The following is a 23,068-nucleotide window of genomic DNA, read 5'->3' as shown; positions in this document are numbered from 1 at the left end:
CTTGTTGGCAACCTTCCTGGTGTGAAGACACAAGGCATGCTGCAACAAGCTGAATTATTTTAGAAATAAAATGCCTTTCTAATGTCATGAGTATAAACAGTTAATAAAGCTGTGACCGATCCCCACCCATCCATTTGTAAGAGTTACATGATTGTATTGTCAATGAAAGGGGGGCGGTAGGGGGGCTGAGCGTCTGGGTTTGGTTGGGGGTCCCCACAGTCTGCCTAGGCTAGATGCAGTTAAAAATTATTATTAGATACACAGGCGGTGCAGCTTGCTTCACAGCTGGGCTACTACGTTGACTAGCAGACACTGAAGCTTTGGAGCAGACCTCTGAGTAAACAGCTCTTCAGACTCAACCATCTGTGTCACCCCAAGCCATAGTGTATGTAGTTTCATATGGTTAAAAGGGGGGGGGGGAGACCCAACCCACCTGTATTTGACGATGTCAACGTCACGTAAAACACAGCAAGGGGACTCCAAAAAGAGTCTCCATTTTTTCCAAAAATTTGTGGCACAGACACCACTTAAGTGACATCAATTGCCCCAGAGTTGCTTAAAACGGTTGGTGAGGTGATTTTACCAAATTCTCAAGCTTTTACTCTCCCCAGGATGACACAGGGGTAGAAAAGTCCTTGCGGATCCATGATTTGTTCATCTTTATGAACGTGAGTCTGTCTACATTCTCAGTGGACAGCCGCGTGCGCTTATCTGTCAGTACACCACCAGCAGCGCTGAACACACGTTCAGAGAGAACGCTGGCTGCGGGGCACAACAAGATCTCCAAGGCGTGAGTGGCGAGCTCAGGCCATTTTTCCAGATTGGAAGCCCAAAATGAGCAAGGGTCCAGTGACACAGTCATGGCTTCGATGTTCACTTGGAGATACTCCTGTACCATCGTCTCTAGGCGTTGACTATGTGTCAGACTTCTTGTCTTCTGTGGCCTTGCAAAGGATGGGCTAAAAAAGTGGCTAAATGATTGCACAAAATTGCTGTTACCAGCAGATACTGTGTTTCTGTTACGGTTTGAGTGCTGAAGACTCTAGAGTCCCACGGTTGGCAAGTTAGAACTGTGAGATTCACTACGTGCACCACTGGTGTTTTGTGGAAAAGCACATGTAAGATTCTGCAATAGTCTCTGCTGATACTCCTGCATGCGTGAATCCCTTTCTATGGCAGGAATTATTTCTGCAAATTTGCTTTTGTACTGGGGATCTAAGAGTGTGGCAACCCAGTAGTCAGGATTATTTCGAATTCTGACAATCCGAGGGTCATGTTGCAGGTAGTGCAGCAAGAAGGCACTCATGTGTCTTGCGCATCCAGGAGCACCAAGTCCCTTTTGTGTTGGTGGTGAGGTAAGAATCATGCTTCCTTCCTCTGCCCTCTCCCCCCAACCTCGCACAACAGAAATGTAATCAAGGTCTCCCTCATCTGATGAGTCTTCCATGCCCATTGCCAGTTCGTCCTCCACTTCTTCCTCGGCTCCTGCACCTTCCTCAACAGTTTAGCTGCTACCATGCACCCTGGTTAATTGCTCTCCCCCACCCTCCCATGCCTGCCGACTTGGTGCTGCCAACCGTCTGGACCTTGCAGATGTTAGCCCCTCCGCATACAACTCCTCCTCCTCTACTTCCTCCACCTCCTCTTGTCCCACCACCTGACTCCGAATTCTGTTTAACGTGTGCTCCAGCATGTAAATCACCGGAATAGTCATGCTGATAATGGCATCGTCAGCACTAAACATCTTCGTCGCCATTTCAAAACTATGCAGAAGGGTGCATAGGTCCCTGATCTGAGACCACTCCTCCAGCGTGATTTGCCCCACCTCTGGATCTCGTTGGCCCAGGCTATACGTCACAACGTATTGCACCAGGGCTTGTTGGTGCTGCCACAGTCGCTGCAACATGTGCAGCGTTGAATTCTACCGTGTCGGCACATCGCATTTCAGCCGGTGAAGTGGCAGGCCCAACGACTTCTGTAGAGATGTAAGTCGCTGAGCTGCGGGATGCGAACGGCGGAAGTGAGCACACAGCGACCGTGCCCTCTGCAGAAGGCCATCTAGTCCGGGATAGTGGGCTAAAAATTGCTGGACAACCAGGTTCAACACATGAGCCATACAAGGCACGTGTGTGACATTGCCCTGGCGAAGGGCCGCACCCAGGTTTGCAGCATTGTCGCACACGTCCTTCCCTGGTTGCAGGTCCAGTGGAGACAGCCATTCATGAAACTGGTTCTCCAGAGCTGACCACAACTCCTCAGCTGTGTGACTCACATTTCCCAGATATTTCAAAGTAAAAACCGCCTGATGACGTTGAGCCCTGCTGCCAGCATAGTTAGGAGGTGTGCAGGATTCCTTCTGCGCAGTTAGAAAGCGGGTGGCATTACCAGACAGGCTTTGGGTGCAGGTGGAGGACCGAGAGGAGGTTGAGGAGGCAGAAGCAGTGGAGGAACTTCGAGATAAAGAGGATTGACGTACAACTCGTGGGGACGGCAAGACTTGGACAGCAGCCCTTTGTCCTGCTGTCACCATAGTTACCCAGTGCCCAGTCAGCGACATGTAACGCCCCTGTCCATGCCTATTCGTCCAAGTGTCTGTGGTGAAATACACCCTGTCACACACAGAGTTTCTCAAAGAAGCGGTGATGTTGTGTGCGACATGCTGGTGGAGTGCAGGCACACCTTTCTTTGAGAAGTAGTGCCGACTGGGCATCTGGTACTGGGGCACTGCGACGGACATAAGGTCTCGAAAATCCTCTGTGTCCACCAGGCGGAAAGGCAGCATTTCTGTAGCCAAGAGCTTGCAGATGGTGAAATTCAACCTCTTAGCTTTCTCATGGCTAGGAAGAAATGGTCTTTTACTTGTCCACATCTGAGGGACCAAGGGCTGGCTGTTGTGCTTAGATGGGGTTGAGTAGGGTGTCCCCGGCAAACTGACGGTCTGTGAGGAAGATGCAGGTGGACATGTTAGGTTGCCTTGATCCAAAGATGGTGCTCTCGATGTCGGAGAGCGCTCAACACCAGCTGGTGTTTCCACTTTCAAATAAAATGATGACCTGCCAATCACGCTGACTATTGCGGGTAAAGAGGTGGCAGGTCTGTGTCCCAAAACAGGTGTGACTGCAGTCCCCCCAGTCACAGAGGATGAAGAGGCCGCGGATGCACAAGATGGGACAGACGGTGGTTGGCCCGGCCCGCTAGGCCACATTGTAGCACAGTGAGCTTCCCACTGCAACTTATGCTTCATATCATTCATGTGACGGTTCATGCATGAAGTACTCAAACTATGGATTTTTTGGCCTCTACTTAGCTTTTGGTAACAAATGTTACAGATAACACGAGTTGGGTCATCCTTATCGATCTGAAAAAATGCCCAGGCTACGCAAGGCTTAGAGCCCATGCCACCTGAAGAGCCACCACGACTTGTGGTCAGAGGCAGAGTTGTGTTTGAGGATGCAGTTGTTGATGTGCTTCCAGTACTACGTCTCTGTCCAGGAAGGCGCAACCTAACCTCATCGTCACTAGCATCCTCCTCCACCTCCTCTGCTGACCTCATCGACTGGCTGACTGTGGGTTGACAGTAAGAGGAAACTCCAACCTCGTCATCATCACCCTGTGTGTTCTCACACCCGTCGTCCTCAGAGCCAACCTCTTCCTGCCCTGACCGAAAACTCAAGTTGCCGCTCCAATCAGGTATTTGAGTCTCATCATCGTCTTCATCATTGTCTCCACCAGTAGGAGTTAGCTTAGTATAGATGGCCTAATAGAATGAGTACCACACACTGCTACAGGCCCAAAATTATTTTCCGGGCTAGATGCAGCTAAAAATTATTACTAATTTCAAAGCTGGTGGAGCTTGGTATAGATGGCCTAATACAATGAGTAACACACACTGCTACTATGCCCCAAAGGTTTTATTTGGCTAGGTGCAGTAAAAAATTTGTATTACATACACAGGTGGTGTAGCTTGCATCACAGATAGGCTACTCCACTGACTAACACAGACTGCAAGAGGCCCAAAAGGATTTGCTTAGCTAGATTTAGCCAAATGCTGTGAAAAACACTTGCACAGCACTAAAACAGACCTGCCTGGCAAAAAGTCCTAGGAAATGCTGTAACCTAGCCCTCAAAAGGGCTGCAATTACAACTAGTCCCTACTCCCAACCTATCTGTCTATTTAAGAGCAAATTCGCTTGCAATTCACACAGTTAGAAAGTATAGTGCCCACAGCAGCAGCAGTGCCGTCTAACACTCAGCTGCAGCAGTGAGAAAATGGTGGCGACGTGGAAAATGGCTGGGTCTTATAGGGCAAGGACATATGACATACACAGCTAATGACACATGCCCTTGCTTGTGTGAAAAAAAGCACTTCGCTGCGTGTGTGCGCTGCTGATAGGCTGACAGATTGCACCTCCCCACTGTAAATGCGGGAAAGAAAAAAAAAAAATGGAGATCTTCATTATTTCTGCAGAGATCCATCCCCTGCCCCTCCCCCCGCCCACTGTACACTCAAACTGTGTATTAACATTGATTAACAGCATTACTGTGAAAAAATCCAGTTATGATTTTGGTGCACGAACAGTTATCGAACATAACCTCGAACAGCCGGATTTTTTTCAAATCGTTCGTGTTCGTCGAAAGGCTCGAACACCGCCCAAAGCAGCTCGAATTTGAGATAGGCAAACAGTTCGAGTCGAACACCGCTCATCTCTAGTTATTTTAAAAATATAAATGTGAAAATTGTGATGTGCATTTGGATTCAGCCTCCTGTAGTCTTATACTCCTAAATTAAATTCTGAGTGACAAATTGTCTCCAGAAGTCACATAATTAGTAAAATGAGTCCACCTCTGTGTAATTTATTCTCAGTATAACTACAGCTGTACTGTGAAGGCCTCAGAGGTTTGTTTGGGAACATTAGGGATCAAACAGCATCATGAAATCCAAGGATCACACCAGACAGCTCCGGGATAAAGTTGTGGGGAAGAGTAAAGCAGGGTTAGGTTATAAAAGAATAGCTAAAGCTCTGAACATCTCAAGGAGCGCTGATCAATCCATCATCTAAAAATAGGAGTATAGCACAACTGCAAATCTACCAAAGCATTGCCATCCACCTAAACTGATACCCAAGCAAGTGGAGCACTAATTAGAGAAGCAGCCAATAGGCCCATGGTCATTCTGGAGGAGCTGTAGAGATCCACAGCTCTGGTGGGAGAATCTGTCTACAGGACAACTATTAGTGATATATTTCACAAATCTGGAAAAAAGACAAGAAGAAAGCCATTTTTGAAAGCAAATCTTAAGAAGTCCCGCTTGCAGTTTGCAAAAAGCCATGTAGGGGACACAGCTAGTATATGGAAGAAGGTGCTCTGATCAGATGAGACCAAAGGTTAACTGTTTGGGCTAAATGCAAAACGCTATGTATGGCAGAAAACTAACACTGTACATCACCCTGAAAACACCATTCCCGCTGTCATACATAGTGGTGTCAGCATCATGTTGTGGGGATTATCAGACTTATATTTTTAAAAAATTTAGAAAGTCATGTATCATTTCCTTTACACTACACAAATACTTAATACATTGTGTTGGTACAGTATATCACATAAAATGCATTTAAGTTTGTCGGTGTAACATGAAAAAATGTGGAAGAGTTCACAGAGTATGAATACTTTTCAAGGCACTGTATATTTTTAAATACATATATACACTCTGTTTGACACTATATTCACACACAGACAGGCACGCACAGACACACACACACTGGATATAAAAAGTCTACCTACCCCTGTTAAAATGGCAGTTTTTTTTCATGTAAAGTCATACAGTAACTCTTCCATTGGTTGGCTTCCCACGGAAGGAATTTAGATATGTCGTGAAAGACAGTGCACATAACCTTCTGGCTGCCTTACGATTGTGCAAAGTAATTCACACTCCATAAATGGCTCACATCCTGAATTTAATTGTGCAATATTTTTTTCATAAACATACACACTTGAGAAAGATGGTGTTTATGGTGAGGAAAATGTCATCTAATTTCAATGGTTTTCTAGAGCACCACCTGGTTTATGACATTGAAATGCGCTGGATTTTAACAATATATAGGTTGCAGCATATGTACGAGTAGCTCAAAGTGGTGACAAACTATATCATGCAGCAGATAAACTGGAGATTGGGTGCCTTTGAGATCTGGCATTAGCAGCTGATGAGGGGCGAGTGTCGCCTACAAGAGGCCCTCGAATAGGCATCAAAATTTATCAGTAGAGACACGTGTGTCAGCTCCCACATGTTTATCCAGGAAAAAAAAACACTCACTATAATGCAAGAGGGGAGGAAGAACAGCAACTTGCACCTGTTCATTGCAGCACTGTACCTATTGAGGACCTTCATTGTACATGCTGCAGGATTTCGAGGAAGAGGAGTAGGATCAGCACTGCAGCATGTGGATGTGGAGGGGGACATATACTTGGCACAGGTAGGATACTAGGCTGACAAAGTGAAAATGATACTGCCTACAAGTCTACGATGGTGGCCATGACAGCAAACCTTTGGTTGTTTCAGCGAACATGGTAAACTGTATGCTGGAATACTTGTGGTATGACAGGCATATTGTTGACATGAAGCAAACAGAGTATTATTGGTTGGCCACACTTTAGACACTCACTATAAAAGCAAGATGAGGGAATTTTTTTCCGACTTCCGGAATGGAGTCCAATGTGGCTTATTACCAGTATAAGCTGTGTTAACTGCTGTGCAAAGATTTCTCTGAGTGGATGCCTGCTGCATGCATAACTGCCACAGACCCCTCTGCGATCCCTGCAAACACAACCCTCCCCAGCCTATGCCTGCGTTAGGGCTACAATAAATAGCTGAGACCTCAGCAGTTGTAACAGCCAAAGTATATTTACATAATGGACCAGATGTTTTATCTGCCATTGCGATAACCATATACTCTTCAGTAAACATACATGCACCAGCCGAACAGCCGAACACCCGCCACACAACTCCTGGCTGCCCACTCTGTTATATAGTGCCAGATTATACTGCCTCTGTCATAGCTGTTGTTGCAGGCCCTATACTTCCAGACGTCTCCTTGCCTGCCCCATCCTGATTCTCTACCATGGACGCCTGCCATTGCACAGCCACATATGTCCTGGCTGCCCATTCACTGTGTGATTGACTGTACTGCTGTTGCAAAAAATACTCTTTTAAGGGCACACAAATATGACACAACTCTCAAAATAGGACACATTTTTGGAGAGATTTAGTGACAACTTGAAACCATTGCTTCATCACTTTGAAAACAGCTAGCCTGTTCCTGCTTCCTAAAAAAGGGATAATTTTTTTTGACAATTTAATAAAAAGACTCTGTAATTACCTAATCATTTTGGAAATTGCAAACCTCTAGCACATCCCAAAAAAGGATAATTTCTTCAGTGCTAGATGAGAAGCCATTACTACTTCACAATCAAAAGAGTACACCAGTATTCAATGGGATCATTTTGGATAGCTTATGAAAAAGCTATTGCTGCTACACTAACCTAGCCAGATAGGTTAAAGTCAATTGGATATTAATAAGACTGTGTACATTACAGAGCTCAAAACTGCAATTGTTTCCACGCAATTAAAGGCTTTTCAGTAATCCAATTTGGAGCGAATATATTTGGTACAAATTTAATTTTTGAGGAAAATTTGCAAAGCCCGCAAATTGGAATTTCAAATGATTCATTTTTAGTCCCAATCACATTATTGCAGACAGTCCCCTAATTTCCCTGCATTGTATATAAGTGGTTGCTGCTTCCTATTTGCAGACATATAAGGTCATGCTCCCATAGTATACTAATTAAGAACTCATATATTTAGATAATAAGATATATACAGTAGATATTTATTTAAGAGCAACTGTAAGTTGGGAATTCATCCATTTTGAAATATACAGTATAGGTATATGGTACTTTAAGATGTTGATCTTTGTAGGAAAGTTAATCATTAATTTTTATATTGTGTTCATTGTTTGGTTATAATGGCATTATGAAAATGAGTTATCTTTTTAGTGATAGTCAAGGGGTGGAGTAATCCTACAGAGGGTCAATGTAGGTATAAGAATAAAGTTCAAAAGAAAATGTGACAATCAAAAACCACAATTTGAGCGGAACTGAAATTTTCTAATTTTACTATTATGGAGCACGGCTGGAAAACAAGACCCAGGTAAATGTATTAAATACTTATCAAATGTTCAAACAGCAGAATTGTTACATTAGTATCTACAGCATTAATCTGGCATTTTCAGAGATCCATGCACTTACTGCAGAAACAACACAATTAAGATTTATGAAAAAGATTTTAAATAGTTATAGCATATAATATGTATACTTAAAATGTCAACATCGTTTTTTTTTTTTTATAAAATATATATATGTGAAGCAGCTGGCTAAAAGGTCTGGAGCTTCTGAGGTTTTGTGATTTGTTGTGTCTGGAACAGAACATTGAATCAGTATCAATATAAATTGCCAGTCAAATGTCCTGGCACACCAGTTTATGCAATGATTTTCAATGTTCTTATTGGAATGTGAATATTGTAGATTTAGACTGAAGGCATAAAAAACATGAGAGAACACAAGGGATAAAGAAACAAACCAGAATATGTTGAAAAAAATATTTTAAGTCACATAACCTAATCGGTGCACAGTTTAACGGGCTCTATCCAACGATACTTGTGTCTCAGAAAATCACCAGCACTTGTATAAAAGCTTCTATATTTCTTATTCTTCAATATATGAATCCAGTAACATGCTATTGAAAGAGTTAATAAACCACCTTGTGATGGTAGTTGGAGACCTGCTTTACTTAATAGGGAAGCATATTGAATTCTAATATTAAGCACTTTCCATCCTAAAGGTTTAAACCACAGATCAGATTTAATCTTTATTATTAATATAATCAAATATTTAAATTATTTCTGATTAGTTTCTGATAATGTGTTTTTCCCTTTTCTCTCTTTTTTGATCACCTTTTCCTTTTCTTCATAATTATGTATATATCTGATATGGAGGTGTAACTGGAGACTGGGGTGTTTAATTATCAGGTCTATTTACATGTGAGTCAAACAATACCATGCAGGTCAGAAACGAGTGGCCTGATATGTGTATCTAATCTCATCTTTTATTGTTGTATTGTATGCACTATGCTTCAGTTACTTGATTTTAATAATGAAGATTAATAAATGTGGAAGTTTTTATACTGGCAAAACCAGAATATTTGTAAAATCTTAAAGTACCCCACTTTTACTCTGATGAGAGCTTAACATACCTTTGGCATTCTCTCAAGCTTCATCAGCTCGTCACCTAGAATGGTTTTCGAACAGTCTTGAAGGAGTTACCACAGGTACTGAGCACTTGTTGGATTTTTTTTACCTTCGCTTTGTGGTCCAAGTCATCCCAAACCACCTCAACTGAGTTTAACTTCTTGATTGTAGAGGCCACATCATCTGATGCAGCACCATCCCTCTCCTTCTTGGACACATAGTCCTTACATAACCAGGTAGTGTATTTTGCATCAATTTACTGCTGCAGTACAAATGATAATCCCATTAAGTGCAAACCAGATGGTGTGGCATGTCATTGCAGAATGATGTGGTAGCCATGTTGGATAAGTGTACCCTATATACGGAATAAATCACTAATAGTGTTACCAGTAAAGCACCTATAATCCTTCACACTTTCCTCTCCATGCTTTATGGTGGGCATTACACATGTGAAAACCATCTGTTCACCTTTTCTGTTTCCCAGAAAGGTTGGTGGCAAAACTTTATATCAGACCACTTTATACATTTCCATTGATCTAATGTCAGTCCTTGTGTTGATTGTTCCAAACAATTCTCTGTGTATCGCAGTTTCCTCTGGACAGGTGATGTTGAAATGTGTCTGCAACTTGATGTACAGTGCCTACAAGTAGTATTCAACCCCCTGCAGATTTAGCTGGTTGACACATGCGGAATTAACTTGGCATTGTGACATTTGTACTGTAGATCAGCCTGGAAGTGGGAAATGCACTGCAGCAAATTTTTATTTTTTTTTTTAAAACGTAAAAAGTTAATTCAGAGTGTCATTTATTATTCAACCCCTCAAACCACAAGAATTCTGTTTGGTCCCCCTAAAGTATTAAGAAGTAGTTCAGGCACCAAGAATAATGAGCTTCACATGTGTGGATTAAAGATCTCTTTTGCCAGCCTTTTCTGACTATTTAAGACCCTCCCCAAACTTGTGAACAGCACTCAGACATGGTCAACATGGGAAAGACAAAGGAGCATTCCAAGGCCATCAGAGACAAGATCGTGGAGGGTCACACGGCTGGCAAGGGGTACAAAACCCTTTCCAAGGAGTTGGGCCTACCTGTCTCCACTGTTGGGAGCATCATCCGTAAGTGGAAGGCTTATGGAACTACTGTTAGCCTTCCACGGCCAGGACAGCCTTTGAAAGTGTCCTCCCGTGCCGAGGCCAGGCTTGTCCGATGAGTCAAGGCTAACCCAAGGACAACAAGGAAGGAGCTCCGGGAAGATCTCATGGCAGTGGGGACATTGATTTCAGTCAATACCATAAGTAACGTACTCCACCGCAATGGTCTCCGTTCCAGACGAGCCCGTAAGGTACCTTTACTTTCAAAGCGTCATGTCAAGGCTCGTCTACAGTTTGCTCATGATCACTTGGAGGACTCTGAGACAGACTTGTTCAAGGTTCTATGGTCTGATGAGACCAAGATCGAGATCTTTGGTGCCAACCACACACGTGACGTTTGGAGACTGGATGGCACTGCATACGACCCCAAGAATACTATCCCTACAGTCAAGCATGGTGGTGGCAGCATCATGCTGTGGGGCTGTTTCTCTGCCAAGGGGCCTGGCCATCTGGTCCGCATCCATGGGAAGATGGATAGCACGGCCTACCTGGAGATTTTGGCCAAGAACCTCCGCTCCTCCATCAAGGATCTTAAGATGGGTCGTAATTTCATCTTCCAACAAGACAACGACCCAAAGCACACAGCCAAGAAAACCAAGGCCTGGTTCAATAGGGAAAAAGTCAAGGTGTTGGAGTGGCCTAGTCAGTCTCCTGACCTTAACCCAATTGAAAACTTGTGGAAGGAGCTCAAGAATAAAGTCCACATGAGACACCCAAAGAACCTAGATAACTTGGAGAAGATCTGCATGGAGGAGTGGGCCAAGATAACTCCACAGACCTGTGCCGGCCTGATCAGGTCTTATAAAAGACGATTATTAGCTGTAATTGCAAACAAGGGTTATTCCACAAAATATTAAACATAGGGGTTGTATAATAATTGACCCACACTTTTATGTTTAAAATTTAATAAAATTCAACTGAGCAACATAACTTTTTGGTTTGTAAGATTTATGCTTCTGTTCATAAAACCTACTCTCGTTTGCAGTTTGAAGGCTCTAACTTATTTGCATCTTATCAAACCAGCTAAATCTGCAGGGGGTTGAATATTACTTGTAGGCACTGTATGTGCATCATTTATGAGGTCTGTTTTCTGAGCTGCTGAAAATTTGCTGTTTCTGAAGCTGTTAATTATGATGAACTTATCCTCTGCAGCAGAGATGTAATTCTTGTTCTTCCTTTTTTGGGGCGGTCCTCTTGAGAACCAGTTTCATCATAGTGATTTTTGGTTTTCATGACTGCACTTGAGCATCATCATCTGTGCTCCATATTCTGCATGGATTATGTCACGCGTGGCCAGTAAATCATACACCATTCCAGGAACCCAGAAGGTCAAGAAATTAGCAGAGCTCCTTTCCACGGCCAGAGAGCAATGACACGGACTGTGGACCAGGGTTGCATGAAGTGGTCCTCTCGTCTCTACTTGGGACCCAATATTTTAAATAAAGCATGCTACAAAGTTATTTCAGTTTTTATATGCTTTTAATCAGAACAGCTTTTAAAAAGTTGAGGGATAGCATCTTTGTGTTCAGCAAAGGCAGAGAGCCTTTACAAAGATTATCACTTGCTCCCAGCAGGTATTAAAATGTATCTGTCCTTTCAGGTGGGTTTTAAGAACAGATTGCCATGTGATTGTACATGAGGAATAATAATACTATTTCTGTATATTATGTAACTTGTATGCTTCATTTTTTTCACCAGTTTTCCCCTCCTATTTTTAATTTTCAGCATACAGAGACCTTGAGGGATTCCTACTTTCCTGTCTCTGTGTAACTATGTAATGTGTTCAGAAACAGCAATAGCAAATTGAAGGACATTATCCATTATTACTGAGCAGCATAGCTGTGACTCCAGTTCTAAGATGAGAAAGGCTCTTACCAAAAAGCTGCAGCATGGTCTGGTCTGTGTGTATTTGCCTTTCTCTCACTCTGCTCCACTCTCCCCACTCCACAGATTTCAATAGGCATCTGTAATCAGATCCCTCAGATGGTTGTTAGTCTTTTAGCAATTATCAAGCTGGATTGACAGTTCAGTAGGCAGGGGCTTAAGAAGGAGTCAGACACATTTCTTACATTTGCTTGAAATATTAGTTTAGGCAACATTTGTTCAAATGACAGTGACTATTTAACAACTTCTGGACTTCCCATACTCTATAATAATCTGGACAGTCCACACTTTATTCTGCACTGATGTTCTAAAATGTCAATGCAGTAGAAGCAACTTACATTAGGGCTCGTGCACAAGATGTTATTTTCGGTGGGGCTGTTCACATGTCCGACTTTTTCCTCGGACAGAGCCGGACAGGGGAAAAAAATCACAGCATGCCCGGGTTTGATCCAATATTTGGATCACACTCGGCCATGCAAGTCAATGAGTCCATGCGAAACATCGGACTGCACTCTGATTAGATTGGAGCACAGTCCGATTTCCATACACTGACACAATGGAAGAGATGCAGAAATTGTTTTCTCCATCTTCTCCTCATCCGAGAGAATTGGATCACACTCTGATCAAACTCTGATTAAAGTTTGATCAGAGTGTGATTTGTATAATCAACCCGATTCTCTCAGATGAAAGAATATGCGCTCATTTGACTCTTGCCTTAGGTTGTGCAATGCATGCAAGACGACCCAGGAATCTCACAGAACTGGAAGCATTTTCCAAAGAAGAATGGATGAAAATCCCTCAAACAAGAACTGAAAGACTCTTGTATGGCTACAAAAAGTGTTTACAAGCTGTGATACTTTCAAAAGAGAGTGCTACTAGGTAATGATCATGCAGTGTGCCCAAACTTTTGTATCGGCCCATTTTTGCTTTTTGTAATTTTTAAAAAGTAAAATATGAAAATATATAATTTTTTTCCCTAAAATATATAGATATGTTATCAGATTTAGGCATTTTAGAGATCATTTCATCTTCAACTTGCTTAATTGTTCACAATAACAGTAATTTTGACCAGGGGTGCACAAACTTTTACGTGCCACTGTATGTGGTGGAGAGCTGGCTGTCAGACACAGCCAGGCTCTCAACAGAGAATATAAACAGGGTGTATTATCATGTTTACTTTCTCAATCTTTGTATACTAAATACAAAAGATAGCAATGATAAAGAACTCTACTTCTTAGATAAACAAAAATTCACAATACGATAAGATTTACCAGCAGCACACTGGACCAAAGTGCATTTGTCTCAGCGTAGTTTAATCTCTTAGTGATGGTGCCCATTTTGGCCTTAGTGACCAAGTCCCATTTTTCAAATCTGACATCTGACACTCTATATGATAATAACTCCATTATATATGTGTATCACAGTGATTCTATGATTGTTTTTTTGTGACTTTATATTAGTAGTAATCTTCGGTCGATGTATTTTGTATTTGCTCTATGCAAACATCAGACATTGAGAAAAAATTTGCAGTTATAAATCTTTGAATTTTTCTACCTTTAAATCAGATTGTCATGTCATGCCATAAAGTTAATAAATAACATTTACAATATGTCTATTTTACGTCAGCTTTTTCAATTGACACTTTATTTTTCTTGGATGTTACAAGGTTTTTTGTCTTTTCAAGGACATTAATAAAACCTGTTTTTTAGACATATATTTAGTTTTTACGCGAGTTTGATGATATTATATGCAAGGGTTATCTCACACTGCCATATAACACGGCTGAGTGCAATCCGATGTTTTATTGAATTGCACTCGGCCCAGTGTTATACTATGGGGCAGTGCAGATCTGCGATTTTGTTCTCATGAAAATTCGGTTTGGGAAAACAATCACACCATGCTGCGAGTGGCTTTGATGTTTGCATCACGCACACCCATACAATACTTTTTTTCACAAAATTTTACTTCAGACCCGATTTTTTTTATTTTCACAAGGGTAACAGGAGAAATTGGACCCCAAAAGTTGTTTTGCAATTTCTCCTGATACCCCATATGTGGGGGAAAGCCATTGCTTGGATGCACGGCAGGGCGCGGAAGGAGAGCCATTTGACGTTTTCAATGCAAAACTCGCTGCAGTTGACAGCGGACCCCATGTCGCATTTGGAGAGCCCCTGATGTGCCTAAACAGTGGAACCCGCCCACAAATGACTAGAAACTAGACCCCTTAAGGAACTTATTTAGATGTGTGGTGAGCACTTTGAACGCCCAAGTGTTTCGCAAAAGTTCATGACATAGAGCCGTGAAAAAAAAAAAATTCCCACAAAAACGATCTTTTAGCCGCATTTTTTTTATTTTCACGTGGGTACCAGGAGAAATTGGACCCCAAAAGTTGTTTTGCAATTACTCCTGAGTATGCTGATATGTTGGGGAAAGCCATTTTTTGGGCGCATGGCAGGGTTTGGAAGGGAAGGAGTGATGCTTTGGAATGCAGACTTTGATGGAATGGGCTGCGGGAGTCATATCACGTTTTCAGAGCCCCTGATGTGCCTAAACAATGAAAATGCCCAACAAGTGCCCCCTTTTTGGAAACTAGACCCAAAATTAATTTATCTAGATGTGTGGTGAGCACCTTGAACCCCCAGGTGCTTCACAGAAAATTATAACGTTGATTTGTGAAAATAAAAAAACAAACATTTTTTCCACAAAAAAGTTAAAAAAAATATTTTCACAAGGGTAACAGGAGAAAGTGGACCTCAAAATCTGTTATGCAATTTCTCCTGAGTAAGCTGATACCCCATGTGATGGAGAAAACTACTGTTTGGGCACATGTCAGTGCTCGGAAGGGAAGGAGTTACGCTTTGAAATGCAGACTTTGATGGAATTGTCTGTGGGCGTCATGTCATGTTTTCAGAGCCCGTGATGTGCCTAAACTATGGAAATGCCCAATAAGTGCCCCCTTTTTGGAAACGATTCCTGATTTTTCAATTATATTGTTACGCACACACCCGGACTGACTGGCGTGAGCGTGGTTAGTGATCCCACTGGACCATGAACTGAGGAGTGCCTGGAGGGTCGTGACTAAGTATCAACTCGGTCTGACCAATGTCGCACGGCAGCTCAGTCGACTCCGTGAACCAGGGAGGAACCGAGCAGAGGGACCAGGTGCTACTCCAGGTCAGACCCCGGTCACAGCTGTTGACCCACACTGGGGAATGCAGGAACAAGCAGGTTAGGCTGGCATACAGACAGGTGGGTACTGGCAGGCACGGCTGGTATGCAGACAGGTGGGTACTGGCAGGCACGGCTGGTATGCAGACAAGTGGGTACTGGCAGGCACGGCTGGTGTGCAGACAGGTGGGTACTGGCAGGTAGGAACGCAGGCAGGATAGGGACCAGTACAGACTGGGATACAGGCTGGGGACGCATTAGGACTGTGCACACAGTAACTATAAGAAACAGGCAGTAACCGCGCCGCCGCCCTAAGCAATCAAACAAGAGACATGCACACAGCAGGTACTGGAGCAAAGTATGCAGTCTAGACTGATAGGTAAGATGGCGGTCTTGCATGGTGGGAGGTGGTAAGCCATGCCAGCACGCTGCCAGGGATGTTACATATATAATGTAGTGTCATACATCAGTTGTGTAGAACAACCTGACGAACACTACACAACTGACGTAGGACAACCTGACGAACACTACGTCAGTTGTGTAGTGTTCGTCAGGTTGTCATACGTCAGAAATTAATTTAGTAGTCCATGAAAGTATGGTACGCTCTGAAGCATTCTTTCATGCACAGGCCAGGTTTGTCGGGGCAGGTGTCACATTGATAAATGGTGTCCTTGAGTATTCCCCTTTTATAACACTTTTATTCACTTCGTTGAATTACCTTTTTTTCCACTGTGAGTGATCTGCCCTGGGGAATGCTGGCCTGGTACAATTTGAGATCCTTCAGGAAGTACTGGGACCCGCTCCGTTACCACTGCCAAATATCAGGGCCTTGATCACTACCTCCTGGAACTGAAGGTACGACGAAGAAGTCTCGCCTGCACATCATGATAGAAGGAAAGCATTGTGTATTGCCATCTGTACGATGTGCACGGCCAGCTTCTTGTACGACACCCTGGCCTTCCTCAAAGCACTGTACGGCTGGAGGACTTGATCAGAGAAATCAACTCCCCCCATGTACTTGTTGTACCCCACTACATAGTCTCGTTTGACGACCTGTGTAGTAGAACCTCATACAGTGCTGAGGGTGCTGCCATCACCATGTATGGTGGTCAAGAAAAGGACATCCCTCTTGTCCTTGTACTTGACCACCAGAAGGTGGACGCTACATTGGCCTCTGCTCTCCCCCCTCCTGAGCAGCTGCCCAATTAGCATCTTTGGGAGGCCTCTCTGATTTTTGCGGACAGTACAGCAGGCTGAGGTACCTCGTGCAGAGAGGGACTTGAAGAGCGGGATACTTGTATAAAAAAGTTATACATATACAGGTGATAACCTTTATCCAGCAGTGGGTGCACCAAATCCCACACAATTTTCCCACTCACTCCCAGAACAGGGGGGCATTCAGAGGGTTCAACCCGGGAGTCCTTCCCTTCGTAAACTCTAAACTTGTGAGAGTACCCTGAGGTACTCTCACAAAGTTTATACAGCTTGATTCCGTACCTGGCCCTTTTAGTGGGCAGGTGCTGCTGGAATCCAAGCTACCTCTTAAAAGCGATTAAGGACTCATCCACGCAGATGTCCCTTTGGGGCATGTACACTTCAGCTAACTTGTTGCTGAAGTGCTCGATGAAAGGCCAAACTTCGAAAAGACGATAAAAGTTCGAGTCATCGCGTGCAGGACACCTTGCATTATCGTTGTAATGCAAGAACTTGTGTATGGCCTCAAAACGTGCCTGGATCATAGCCATGCGAAACACTGGAGTGTTATACAAAACGTCAACATTCCAGTATTGCTGAATTTCTGGCTTCTTCAGGATCCCCATATGAAGGACCAGGCCCCAAAACTTCATCATTTCTACTGCGTCTACAGGAGACCAGTTAGAAAATGATGAAGAGAGGTTTTGTTCCAAAAATTGATGAGCATACAAATTAGTTTGGCCCACCATGAGATTTACAAAATCCTCAGCGAAAAAGACTTTGAAAAAGGCTATTTCTATGGTGGTGTCAAACTTGATAGAGGGGGATTGGTGTGGATGAGGGCAGATCAGAAATGGACTTACCAAAGTCTTCTCTGTTCTTCTTTCAGCAGCAGGATCAGCAGCAGGGTCAGGCTCTGGAGCAGGATCAGCAGCTGGAGCCGAGCAGCAGCAGGAGAATGGAGCAGGAGACCAGCGACAGCAGCAGGAGACCGGGGCAGCAGATCCAGCTGGAGCTGCGACCGGAGCAGGTAAGAGAAGGTGTTGTGGTGTCAAGGAGGCTTCTGTGGCACTGCAAGGCCCAGCACAGAGAGGTTAGAAGGGGGATTGGTGTGAGGAGGGGAGATCAGAGAGTTCTTCTTTCAGCAGCAGAGTCAGGCTCTGGAGCAGGATCACCAGCAGGAGCAGGATCAGCAGCAGGGTCAGGTTCTGGAGCAGGATCAGCAGCTGGAGCCGAGCAGCAGCAGGAGAATGGAGCAGGAGATCAGCGACAGCAGCAGGAGACCGGAGCAGCAGATCCAGTTGGAGCTGCGACCGGAGCAGGTAAGAGAAGGTATTGTGGTGTCACAGAGGCTTCTGTGGCACTACAAGGCCCAGCACAGAGAGATCAGAAGTGTGACCACTCTGTAGAAATCCTCACCAAGTGTGAGGAGCTGCAGGGTGGTCACAGGGGGGTGATAGGGTGGTGACAGGCAGGTCACAGGCCGGTCACCATCTGGTCAGGCACTCTGATTGGTGTGATCAATGTCATTATCGATCGCTCCAATCAGAGCTGGCTGGGGCCTGGGCACACATCACTGGGAGTCAAGGAGCAGTGACAGGCAGGTCACAAGCCGATCACCGCCCCGTGATCGCCCGGTCACTACGCGGTCGGCGCTTTGATTGGTGCAATTGATGTAATCGGTGATCGCACTAACCAGAGAGGGTTGGGGCCAAGGCCTGGGTTAGTAGGCAACAGCCTAGGATTGGTGCTCTTAGGAGCACCGATCCTAGGCTGCACATCACTGTTTCAGGCAATCTGATTGCCTGAAACAGTGAGAAATGCTGTGATTGGCTGTTCAGAATTGAACAGCCAATCACAGCGATCGTGGTTGCGGGGGGGCAGCGACACTCCCCAGGATGACGATGGCATCTACCCTAAGGTAAGATGACGCCGGAAATTTAATGCAATTGTGGCACCCCAGGGGTCTGGTTTTCCACAGTAATGTAATGTTATGTCTGAGAGCAGGTGGGAGGTCCTTTGGTCAGGGATCCTGTGCATGCCACACCTCCTGCCCAGTCTTGGGAGGGGAAGAACTTCCCCTGTATAAACCCGGGGCTGAGGCAGGGTGAGTCAGACAAGTGGAGTAGAGACAAGAAGCAGCATAGGAAACAGCAGAGTCACAAGGAGTCAGGGGCTGGCAGCTGCAGAGCTCGCCCTGACTAAGAAGACTTCTTTCCGGACCCGGAGTCCGAGGCTGTGGGGACTAACTCCTACCCAGCAGCAGAATCCGTCAGGCAGGGGATTTCAGGTCCTCTGGCCCAGAAGCCCGAAGGCACGGTCACACGCGTGGGACCAGCACCGCCATCGTGGAGCGGAAGCCATTAGAAGGCCCCGAGTCACCGGCCATACGGGTGAGCACCACACGGTACACTCAGGGACGTGGGCTACTTACATCAGCTTCTAGCAAGGTAGCCAGAAGAGTACAGTCAGTTTGGGAGGCCTACAACTACGCCTGGCCAGGGGAGATCCCATCTGCTCAAGGACTGACCAGGCCCCATTCGCTAGCAAGTACTCCGGGAGGGTCTATCGCTGTTACCAGTAAAGACCCTGAACTACACCGTACCATCTCTGAGTGGTTCCTGCTACCCCCATCATCCACGTCGGCTGCCCTGAGGCCATACCCCTCCCGTTGGGGGTTATACTATCACGCTGCATAATCCTACCATCGGCCTCAGCGGTCTGCCCCGCAGCAGCAGCTCCCTGGCTGCACTCAACGGGTGGCGTAGTCATCAACTATTTACTACTAATAGACTGCCGTCTAGTTTGACTCCCTGGGCACGGACCGGGTCACCGCCACGAGACTACAACCCTCCACTGATCCGGCTCCGGGTAGGCTCCCGCGTGCGCAACGCAGTGCGACACAGGCCCAGGGGCGCGTCAACTTTGGCGTAGTCGGCAGGATTTCGTGCCCGCAACCACCGGGTACTGCGTGCCTGAAAAGCAAAGACTGTTCAAACTTACCAGTGGTGAAGGTTTCCCGCCATCTGGCGCCATCTTCTACCTTCTTCCCGCCATCCGCGAAGTTTTCCCGCCATCCGGCGCCATCTTCGACCTTCTTCCCGCCATCCGTGGAGTTTTCCCGCCATTGGACGCCATCTTGAGGACGCCGCGCGGGAAGAAGAGGGGCGTGGACTCCGAAAGCGCGCGAGAACTGAAGCCCCGCCTCACGTCCGGACGTTGCGTAAGGTCCTGGAAGGAGCCCAGCAGACGCCGACGTCACAGGAGCGCGACGGAAGGTCCTCAACCCTGACGATCCACTGCGGAGCCGCGGCCTACGGAAGAGGATCATCGCAAGGTAGGCCACGGTCCACTAGGGGGGAGGAAGATGTCGGATACGGAGGAGAGCTTCACTGCCTCAACCCCCGCCAGCGCTACCGCTGCTGCAGTTATGCCCTTCACCATGCCCTATATCCCGGGAGCAGCTTGGCTACCCCAGTACTCAGGGGAGTCACATACCCTGCATGACTTTAGAGAAAAGCTGGATAGCCTCTTCCAGGTGTACCCCCTCACAGAAGAGCAAAAAGTGAGCATCCTGGTGGCCCAACTAACCGGGGCAGCCAAAAGGGAAGTAAAATCCTGGCCACCTGGGAGGAAGACTGTCGCAGGGATACTAACCCGGCTGAAGGACACCTTTGATACCCGCACCTCAGCCGAGATTAAGCTTAGATTCTACGGGTGCAAGCAGCGAGCGCATGAGAGTATAAGGGACTATGCACTAAACCTACAAGAGGCCCTGAGGGCCATAAAGCAGACCGACCCTGATGGGGTGGGAAACGAGGACAGGCTATTGACTGAACAATTTATAGAGGGTTTATATTGCAATGCCCACCGAACCCAGTTGCGGGCAATGGCCTTACAGGATCCCCATCTGGACTTTGCACAGTTCAAGGATAGAGCTATCCGGGTGCTCCGAGAACCAGCACCGGGTGGCGTTGTTACCCACAGGCGCCCAGCTATCACTTACCACCAGGAGGCGGCGCCCTTGTCGGCAGGGCCTGTGGGAGCTGATGCGCAGGCTTTGGACAATGACCCGGCTCCAGACCTACACCATCAGGTCCAAGAGCTAGCTAAGAGCGTTGCTGCGCTAACCCGAACTGTGCAGTCTTTACAGGTTTCCACCCCAGGGAAGATCCAGCTGGCATCCGGACCGGAGGACATCCCGTGGCGTCGACCAAGGAGGACCCCACCGGCCAGAGGAAGACCCAGTGACCGATACAGCGAGGACGGACGACCCATCTGCCGCCGCTGCAATCAACCCGGACATATGGAAAGGTACTGTTCTTTAAACGGGCACAACCTGGGGTAGAGGGCCAACCCCCAGGAAAAAGATCACCAGGCCCATCGAACTGGCGCGACAGATATGTGGGAGGATGTCCAGTCTTGCCTGTGGTACTGGATGGCATTCCCATGAGTGCCCTACTGGATACCGGGTCACAGGTCACCACCATCCCGTACGTGCTCTTCAAGCAGTACTGGAATGACTCGGATATTACCCGCTACCCTGACGACGACTTGAGTATCATCGCCAGCAATGGCCAGCCCGTGCCACAGATCGGATTTAAAGAGGTGACCCTCAAAATCGGTAGAGTCGAACTGGCCGCACAGGGACTGATCATTGTAGATATTGATAAACATGAGAGTCACCCAAAAATAACTCTAGGAACTAACGTAATTGAAAATTGTCTTGCAGAGGTGATTTTCCTTTTACAGCAGGTTGCCAAGAACGCCAGCTCCGGCGAGCAGCGGGTGCTCCAGAAAGAGATCCGGGCACTGATGCAACGGCAACAAGTGGAACTCTCCGGCGGTGAGATTGGTAGCGTAAGAATGTGTGACCCTTTTCCTATTGCCATGCCCCCAAAAAGTGAAATGATGATTTGGTGCCGGGCAGCTATTGGTCTGAGAGGTAGAGATTACCAGGCAATGGTAGAACCAGTTTACTCAGACAGTAGGCCCACCATTTTGACAGCACGGGGGGTGGTCAATGTACGCCATGGGAGGGTGCCCATTCGCATAATAAATATCGGGGAGAGGGAAGTGTACCTGCCCCGGTATGCCACGCTAGCCAAATTATATACCACTAATCAAAATTCTATACAATCTGTGGAACCCTTGCCTCCATCTCACCCGGAGGAAGGTAACGGCTCTAAGAAAGACATGGAGGACTGGTGTCAGCAACTACATTTGGGTACTGATTCCACTCCCTCACATCAGAAACAAGGAGTCTATCGGGTGGTTCAAGAGTATGAGAGAGTGTTTAGTAAACACCCGTTAGACTTCGGGCGAGTCAAGGGGGTAGAACACCGCATCCCCACGGGAGATCATCCTCCCATAAAAGAGAGGTATCGACCCGTACCCCCTGCACATTACCAACACGCCAAGGGGATGCTTAGAGACATGAAGGAGGCTGGGGTAATCCGGGATAGCTGTAGCCCCTGGGCAGCCCCACTAGTTTTAGTCAAAAAGAAAGACAACACCATGAGGATGTGTGTAGATTACCGGAAAATCAACCGTATCACACACAAGGATGCGTACCCCTTACCAAGGATAGAGGAGTCATTGGCTGCTTTAAGATCTGCTAACTTCTTCTCTACCTTGGATCTCACTAGCGGGTACTGGCAGGTTCCTGTAGCAGAGGCGGACCGGGAGAAGACCGCATTCACCACCCCGATGGGACTTAGCGAGTTCACCTGCATGCCGTTCGGACTCTGCAACGCCCCAGGAACCTTCCAACGATTAATGGAGTGCTGTCTGGGCCACAGAAACTTCGAGACGGTCCTGTTGTACCTGGACGATGTCATCGTATACTCCAAAACTTATGAGGACCACCTGAAACACCTGGCGGAGGTGTTCGAAGCTCTGGCGAGTTACGGCCTAAAGGTGAAACCCTCCAAGTGTCACCTCCTGAAACCAAAGGTGCAATACCTGGGACACGTGGTGAGGGCTGACGGAGTGGCTCCCGACCCCGATAAGATCACCGCAATTAAGGGATGGCCAAGCCCCTCCAGCGTAAAAGAAGTGCGGCAGTTCCTAGGGTTGGTAGGCTACTACCGAAGGTTTATTCCCGGTTTCACCAAAAAGGCAGCGCCTATGCAGGACCTCCTGATAGGCCAGTCCCGAAAGGCCAAGAACCAGAAGCCGCCCTTCAAATGGGAAGAGCTAGAAGAAGAGTCCTTCCGCCAGCTGAAGATGGCCCTCACGGGGGGATGAAATCTTGGCGTACCCGGACTATAGCCAGCCCTTCATCCTCTACACCGACGCCAGTAACATCGGGCTAGGAGCCGTACTGTCCCAGATTCAGCAGGGGAGAGAACGAGTAATCTCCTATGCCAGC

At 46.2% G+C, this 23,068-nt stretch overlaps 2 protein-coding genes across 5 annotated transcripts in view; one reads left to right on the top strand and one right to left on the bottom strand.

Moving 5' to 3' along the window:
• LOC141258501 (sialidase-4-like) overlaps nt 1-5,896 on the bottom strand; it is a 120,580-nt gene extending 114,684 nt beyond the window's left edge. Inside the window, exon 1 of the mRNA XM_073673492.1 lies at nt 5,782-5,896. The gene's annotated coding sequence lies outside the window, so the exon portion shown is untranslated. The remainder of the gene's footprint in view (nt 1-5,781) is intronic.
• Nucleotides 5,897-8,053: 2,157 nt separating this feature from the next.
• The window catches only part of LOC141259003 (galactose-3-O-sulfotransferase 2-like), a 229,512-nt gene continuing 214,497 nt past the window's right edge, over nt 8,054-23,068 (top strand). Inside the window, exons 1-2 of one of the 4 annotated variants that reach the window (XM_073674373.1) lie at nt 8,054-8,203; nt 17,588-17,725. In XM_073674373.1, the coding sequence (XP_073530474.1) occupies nt 8,175-8,203; nt 17,588-17,725 (167 nt within the window). In that variant the 5' untranslated portion in view covers nt 8,054-8,174. Of the gene's footprint in view, nt 8,204-17,584; nt 17,726-17,869; nt 18,018-23,068 lie in introns of those variants that run through there. The other 3 variants (XM_073674372.1, XM_073674375.1, XM_073674376.1) reach the window with 3 other exon arrangements.

Source organism: Phyllobates terribilis, unplaced genomic scaffold, assembly GCF_046119375.1.
Source record: "Phyllobates terribilis strain yellow unplaced genomic scaffold, ASM4611937v1 Scaffold_3__8_contigs__length_932513732, whole genome shotgun sequence".
In the NCBI taxonomy this organism is placed as follows: Eukaryota; Metazoa; Chordata; class Amphibia; order Anura; family Dendrobatidae; genus Phyllobates; species Phyllobates terribilis.
This window is presented reverse-complemented; position numbering and strand designations above follow the sequence as displayed.